The following is a 7,722-nucleotide window of genomic DNA, read 5'->3' as shown; positions in this document are numbered from 1 at the left end:
ACTTTCGCCCTCACATCCACAGATCTATCTTCCTCCTCAACCACTGAGTCAGGTCCAGGACAAACGATTCCTCTGCCAGAGAGTTTTGCTCACATTCTTCTGAAGTCCTAGTGTCTCTATTGTGTAAAATATACATATATAATTGTGGCCTCTCCATCCTATGATCAAGAACCATATCAGTGAACTAACCCCTGTTATATGGCTTGATACCTCTTTGTTTTTTTGGTAAAAACAATACCAAACCCAAAAGTTATTATTATAAATTATTAGATTTGAGATATTAATTAGAAACTAAAAGCAAGAACGCTTCACGAGTTTGCGTGTCATCCTTGCCAGGGGCCAAAACACACTACATTACAATACACAGCCATAATAGATAGTAATGTGTGTGTAATAGTGTGTGTGTGTGTGTGTGTGTGTGTGTGTGTGTGTGTGTGTGTGTGTGTGTGTGTGTGTGTGTGTGTGTGTGTGTGTGTGTGTGTGTGTGCGTCTATGCGTGTGTGTGCGCGTGCGTGCGTGTGTGCGGGCCTGCGCGCTTGACTGTAGGTATATTATTCCCAGTTTTGCGCGCCGTGGGGGTCGACTCTTGGAGCGTCTTTTAACTCCATCGTGACGCCTCTACTCCGCCTCTAGTTGTGTACGTGTCTTTGTTGTTTGTTTGTTACTGTATCGTACAACAAGCTGCTCAAACCAATTGCCCCCTAGTGGGATTAATAAAGTTGTCTTGTATTGTATTGTATTGTATTGTATTGTATTGTATTGTATTGTATTGTATTGTATTGTATTGTACACCGGGTCTGTGAACGGACCGAATGAAACCCGAAGCCGCGCAGTAGTGGTGTCAAATAGCGTGATTCTTCTGCAAACACGATCCAAACACATGTGTTGATCGGGGGGCAGTAGGCCTACTCGATAGACTCTGATATCGAGTTCTGCTACGGGAGGGAAGTCTGAGAAGGGAGCAGACATTGGCAGAACAGCATCCAGCGGTGTGCGTCTGCACGGTGAAGCAACATAGGGAGGAGGAGGAAGGGCGTATAAGGAAGTCAGGGAGGGAGAGAGAGGTCTCGTTCTGTTCTGAGACCCGGGTCAGAACTGCTACGTCTGCCACCATGCCTGGAATGAAAGTCTGCATCATCGGTTCGGGAAACTGGTAGCTTCTCGTTCTTTGCCTAAACGTGTTCTTCTATGTGTCGAGGGATTGGATTTGGACTGAAGTCGGGTTTTATGCAATTTGTCAGCAACAGGGTTCTCGGAACGGTTCCCGTGAGTTCTTTGATGCAGGGTTAAGGTTTACGAGAAGGATGATAGTTTGTCCAAACCTTTCTTGTCTCTTCTGTGTTAATGTGCAGCAGCACTGACGCTATCTGGATCGCCTGTCTGGCTAGTTAATAAGCTGTTAAAAACATTAAACTAGTGCCGATAAAATCAGGGTTTATTATGGATTAGCGCACTCAAACGAGGGCTGATCATAGTGAACATCAGGCCACATCAAACGAGTTATGTGTAATTGCATTATATTTATATATTTTTATGGCTTTATACAGAATTTTTAATGGTGTGCAATTATGCTCACTTTCTAGCGACTTGTTTTGACCTGTTTTTCTGACTTTTACTGTTAGTCCATTTTGTGTTTTGTCAGCTCTGTTGCTACTGGGCCTACCTGAACTTCCCCAAGGGGATGAATAAAGTACCTACTTAACTTAACACACCTGTGATCTTCTGAAGACCTGCGATGATGTGTCGTCTTGTCTTCGTCTGCCACAGGGGGTCTGTGATCGCCAAGATCGTGGGCCACAACGTGAAGGGGAACAACCGCTTCGAACCCGTGGTCAAAATGTGGGTTTACGAAGAACTGATCGACGGGAGGAACCTGACTGACATCATCAACTCGGAGCACGAAAACGTCAAATACCTGCCGGGCCACAAGCTGCCCGGGAATGTGGTAGGTTGTGTTAAGTGACAGATAAAGCAGAGGTAGCAGAGCAGGGGCGTAGCCACATGGGGGCCAGCGGGGGGCCAACCTCTGATCGGGGGGGCCGTGGCCCGAGTATGAAAAAATCAATAATAATAATAATATCCTTAACGGAAACGGTCTAAAATGAAATATTTGGACTATTAGTTTGATCTAACTTTTGCTTATTATTCTTATTCAAAGTGTTATATTTTGACGTTCTGAATAAATATTGCGCTTAAAATACCCCCCCCCCCCCCCCCCCCCCCCCCCCCAAGTCGTCGTCGTCGTCGACAATCAATCAAATATCCTGTCGCTCTCAGGACAATAGTTTAGTGTTAGTGCGATAGCAAGGGGACTTTGCACCAAAGTTCCTTATCAAGTCCAGGTCCTAAACTAACCGCCTCTAAAATCCTGATTTAGTTCTGTTTAGACGATGGACCCACATCTGTTCGTTAAGCAGATGCTCCCAAATCAAATCAATATCAAAGAACACTTGCACCTTTCATACACCACAACAAAACAACAACTAAAAATAACGGAAATAACGCAACCCAAAAACAATACAAGAAATAAAAAGTAAATAGAAGAAAGCAAATCTCGAAATGGATGAGGTCAGGTTAAAGACATGGATGCAGTGCTCAGTACTGCGGTCTGAGTGTTTGCAAACAGGCCCATAAAGGGCATCTTACATGAGGTGGTCCGAGTCCAACCGGTGTGAAGCACTGGACCGCACCTCCTTCCACCGAGTCAATCAGTGCTCAGTAGTTGTTTTTTTCCCTTCCCAAACTTCTGCGTGGTCTGCCAGGTGGCTGTGCCCGACATCACGGAGGCGGTGAAGGGGGCCAAAGTCCTCATCTTCGTCATCCCTCACCAGTTCATCCAGAGGCTGTGTGAGCAGATGAAGCCTCACGTCGCCCCCGGAGCCATCGGGATATCGCTCATCAAGGTGAGTTAGCTCTGAGCTAGTGCTTAGAGCTAGCTCTAAGCTAACCCTTGCTTAGAGCTAGTGTTGCACCTGCTCTTTGAGCTTTACGCCAACGACGAACGGTATCTGACATTGAAATCACACCAAATGACAGTGTGACATTCCTCTTAAGTGTTAAGTGTGGGGCTCCTCTCTAAGTGTTAAGGTTGAGGGCTCCTCTCTAAGTGTTAAGGTTGAGGGCTCCTCTCTAAGGGTTAAGTTTGGGGCCCTCTCTAAGTGTTAAGGTTGAGGGCTCCTCTCTAAGGGTTAAGGTTGAGGGCTCCTCTCTAAGTATTAAGTGTGGGGCCCTCTCTAAGGGTTAAGTGGGGGCTCCTCTCTGAGTGTTAAGTGGGGGGCCCTCTCTAAGGGTTAAGTGTTGGGCCCTCTCTGAGTGCTAAGTGGGGGGCCCTCTCTAAGTATTAAGTGTGGGGCCCTCTCTAAGTGTTAAGTGTGGGGCCCTCTCTAAGTGTTAAGTGTGGGGCCCTCTCTAAGGGTTAGTGTGGGGCCCTCTCTAAGTGTTAAGTGTGGGGCCCTCTCTAAGTGTTAAGTGTGGGGCCCTCTCTAAGGGGATCGACTCGGGCCCCTCCGGCCTGCGGCTCATCTCGGACCTCATCAGGGAGAGTCTGGAGGTGGACGTCAGCGTGCTCATGGGCGCCAACATCGCCAACGAGGTCGCCGACCAGAAGTTCTGCGAAACCACCATCGGTCAGATCCCCTTAACCATCTCCAATACATAACCCCGTCTTTAACTAACCATCCCTAACCCATCACCTAACCCGGTCTCTAACCATCTCTAACCCATCACCTAACCCGGTCTCTAACCAACCCTCTCTATTTGTACTGTGTTTTATATGCAGTCAGGTCGCTACTGGCTGAGGCTCCACCGTCAGGGTGTTTTTTTTAAATAAAGTTTCTGTCCAATCAGGGGCCCAGAACCCCGCCCACGGCCAGCTCTTCAAGGAGCTGCTCCAGACGCCCAACTTCCGCATCACGGTGGTAGAAGAGAGCCACACGGTGGAGCTGTGTGGAGCCCTGAAGGTACGCTCCTCTTCCTCCTGCTCCTCCTCCTCCTCCTCCTCCTCCTCCTCCTCCTCCTCCTCCTCCTCCTCCTCCCGTGGGAGCTGTGTGGAGCCCTGAAGGTACGGTCCTCCTCTTCCTCCTCCTCCTCCTCCTCCTCCTCCTCCTCCTCCTCCTCTCTGTCCCTCTCCCTCTTCTTCTTCTTCTTCTTCCTCCCCCCCTCCCGTGGGAGCTGTGTGGAGCCCTGAAGGGTCGTACGTCTCTACCTAGCTGACCTAGCTCCTCCCACCCCAGGTCGTCCCATCCCCCACCTCGTGTATATTTGATTGGGCGATCACAACCCTCCCTGATCACTGTCGTTGTCCGTGTCGTGGTCTCAAGGCGGTATCAGCGTCTCCATCGGCGGCTCCGTCTCCTACGAGCTTCGCTTCGTCTATAATTCATACGAAGAGTTCTAAAGACTCGCACTCTAATCAGACAGCTGGGCCCAAAGAACCCCAGAACGCTCCTGAACTTGAATGGCTCCCTCTCCCTCCCCCAGAACATCGTGGCCGTAGGGGCGGGGTTCTGCGACGGCCTGGGCTTCGGGGACAACACCAAGGCGGCGGTGATCCGCCTGGGCCTGATGGAGATGGTGGCGTTCGCCCGGCTCTTCTGCTCCGGCACCGTCTCCTCCGTCACCTTCCTGGAGAGCTGCGGCGTGGCCGACCTCATCACCACCTGCTACGGCGGCCGCAACCGCAAGGTGGCCGAGGCCTTCGTCAGGACCTCCAAGGTGAGGAGGCGAGGTACCAGGAGGTTAGGTACCAGGAGGCGAGGTACCAGGAGGTTAGGTACCAGGAGATTAGGTACCAGGAGGCGAGGTACCAGGAGGTTAGGTACCAGGAGGTTGGGTACCAGGAGGTTGGGTACCAGGAGGTTAGGTACCAGGAGGTTAGGTACCAGGAGGTTAGGTACCAGGAGGTTAGGAACCAGGAGGTTGGGTACCAGGAGGTTGGGTACCAGGAGGTTGGGTACCAGGAGGTTAGGAACCAGGAGGTTAGGATCCAGGAGGCGAGGTACCAGGAGGTTAGGTACCAGGAGGTTAGGTACCAGGAGGTTGGGTACCAGGAGGCGAGGTACCAGGAGGTTAGGCACCAGGAGGTTGGGTACCAGGAGGTTGGGTACCAGGAGGTTAGGAACCAGGAGGCGAGGTACCAGGAGGTTAGGTACCAGGAGGTTAGGTACCAGGAGGTAAGGAACCAGGAGGTTAGGTACCAGGAGGTTAGGTACCAGCAGGCTGGGTGTATATAATGTATACATATCTATGTTTCAGTGTACATAATGACTGTGTATATGATGTATGTATCTCTCCATGTCAGTCCATCGAGGAGCTGGAGGTGGAGATGCTGAACGGCCAGAAGCTGCAGGGACCCCAGACCTCTGCCGATGTCTACAAGATCCTGGTCGAGAAGGACATGGTCTCCAAGTGAGTTGTCACCTTCACCTGGGAGCCGAAGGGGCCTAGCAGGACTACTACTACGTCGTAGTCCTGCTAGGCCTTCAGAAGACGTTTGCAGCGAAAGCGTCAGTGAACTTTCCTTTTGGATGAGGAAGTCTGTAACAAGAGTCTTTCCTTTGCAGGTTCCCACTTTTCTCTGCGGTCTACAAGATCTGCTTCGAGGGCAAGGAAGTGAAGGAGTTTGTCACATGTCTGCAGAACCACCCGGAACACATGTGACCACGACTCACAGCGATAGGCCAATGGGAGGCGTGATGACGCACAGTTATAACCACTAAAGGAGAAGAGGAATGCTAAGGATCGCGTAACTCTTAAAATATCTAACAACTCACATTTCAAATGTCTTTAAATTGCCCGAAAAGGGTTGTTCTAGTTATGTTGAGTTTGAGAAAAGGGGATGTACATTATATAAGCTTGTTTTAAAATAATTGATTGAAATTCATTTCCATTGGCGCTGCCTGCCATTTACGCACGGTGCTGACTCCTAACACTGGGAATATTACTTTCTTGTTGGAAAGACATTAAAGAGACGTTGATAAGACAGGTATTTCTTGGCAGAAAGACTGAATAAACATTGATTAGAACGATATTACCATTCAGGTATATTCCCTAGCGATACTATAGCTGCAAACGCACACAAATATGAATCTGTTTGGAAGTCAACTTTTCATGGACATGTGTCTATCTTATCCATCTTATCCATCTTATCTATCTATCTATCTATCTATCTATCTATCTAGCTATCTATCTATCTATCTATCTATCTATCTATCTATCTATCTATCTATCTGTATGAGAATATATCCACACAATCGAATACTTTACACAGATAGATTTGGTTGGAGTCGGATAACATTTCATTTGTTAGTTCCATAATATAGTCTTACTTTGGATTTCAGGCAATCTTATTCTACAGAGAAAGTAGAATTTGCACATTTTTATTTTTGTAACCTATGCACTGTTTAGCAAAATTTGTATCCCAATGTAATGTTTACCACTTACATGTGGTTTTTATGTTGAATATCTTGAATGTGGGGGAAGCAGCCTTTCCCTTAGTGATTCGATTTCCCAATTCAAATAATTGATATGTATTAAATAAAAGTATCTTCCTCAAAAAGTGTATTTTCTATTCAATGTTCCTTTTCGACACTAGATGGCGCCTCTTCCATAGCAGATGACGGCGCCCTTGTTCACTGTATAAAATACGTGCTGTTGTCACAAAGGGGAGACGTGAAATACCCTGCGAAAGAGCAAGATAACTTAACATGTATTTCCAGTAAAAGATATCCTTTTGCTCTCTCTGTCTCTTTCTTCTCTGCGGTGTTCCATCGCTTTAATAACATGTCATCTGCGTTAGTGTCAATGTCTGAGAGACATTGACACTAACTTTGTTACCTGACCAGTATACCACGAACCTCTCTGAACATACCCAGGCTTTCTTGGGAAAACCTGGCTCGACAGAGCGGCAACTCGCAATCAGAGTTAAATGGTACCACGAAGCTCACTTTAGATTCAATTAGTTGAACAAGGTTTTCCGCTTTAGGTTCAGTGCGCGTTCATGTGAAAGGGGCGTTTTTTGCGTCATTTTTCTCACCTTTACGATAGATCAAGCAGTCTATATGCGTATAAGTGAAAAGATTCTGCATATTGTCTATAAAATAACTATGCCAAATGCAGAATTGTTTGGCATTAATCCAAATAGAATGATGATGATTTAAAAATGCATAAGCACCGTCCATCCTGCCTTATTCTATCATTTAGGGAATTCACTTTAAAAACACCCTATGTTAGAAATGTATGGCATGTTATCAACCGCTGAGAGGTAGCGGCTGTAGCGTAGTGGATTAGTATAGGACCCGAACGCCATCGACCGGGGTTCAGATTCGCCGGTCTATCATCATGCATTTTACCCCCATAGATGTGGTGCCAGCACGGCCTTGAAGATATGGGTTCAAGTTCGAAATAAGCACAAAAATATAATTCCATAAGCTTTAGTGAATAAGTATTCCATATGCAAGAGATTTGGGACTTTTTAAGCTTCACATAAATTCGCGTCACTTGGGAGTCAAACCCCCCGCGCAGAAATTCAAGACTGACGCGCTACCTCCACTCTAGCACTCTGTCACGGAGACACAACGCGCAACAGTAAGCATTGTCTACATAAGGTCCAAAGGACGATCAAATAACGAACACCCTCTGATGAGAATCTGTATCTCTCATGAAGAACCCCAATTTCGTTGTTTGCACAATGAAAATAAAGTCTGAAATCTGAATATCGTCAGA

At 47.4% G+C, this 7,722-nt stretch overlaps 2 protein-coding genes across 2 annotated transcripts in view; one reads left to right on the top strand and one right to left on the bottom strand.

Annotated features, from left to right (window-relative positions):
* LOC115542969 (NLR family CARD domain-containing protein 3-like) overlaps positions 1–7,722 on the bottom strand; it is a 397,473-nt gene that overhangs the window by 75,051 nt on the left and 314,700 nt on the right. The window lies entirely within an intron of this gene.
* Positions 865–6,556, top strand: LOC115542995 (glycerol-3-phosphate dehydrogenase 1-like protein). The gene is made up of 8 exons (XM_030355528.1): positions 865–1,153; positions 1,768–1,945; positions 2,763–2,903; positions 3,488–3,626; positions 3,847–3,959; positions 4,480–4,713; positions 5,300–5,406; positions 5,562–6,556. The coding sequence occupies exons 1-8, from the start codon at positions 1,113–1,115 to the stop codon at positions 5,656–5,658; spliced, it is 1,050 nt and encodes a 349-aa protein (XP_030211388.1). The 5' UTR covers positions 865–1,112; the 3' UTR covers positions 5,659–6,556.

The sequence above is a fragment of the Gadus morhua genome, chromosome 4, assembly GCF_902167405.1.
Source record: "Gadus morhua chromosome 4, gadMor3.0, whole genome shotgun sequence".
NCBI classification, from domain to species: domain Eukaryota; kingdom Metazoa; phylum Chordata; class Actinopteri; order Gadiformes; family Gadidae; genus Gadus; species Gadus morhua.
Note: the sequence above shows the minus strand (reverse complement) of the source record. Positions and strands in the feature narration are given on the sequence as shown.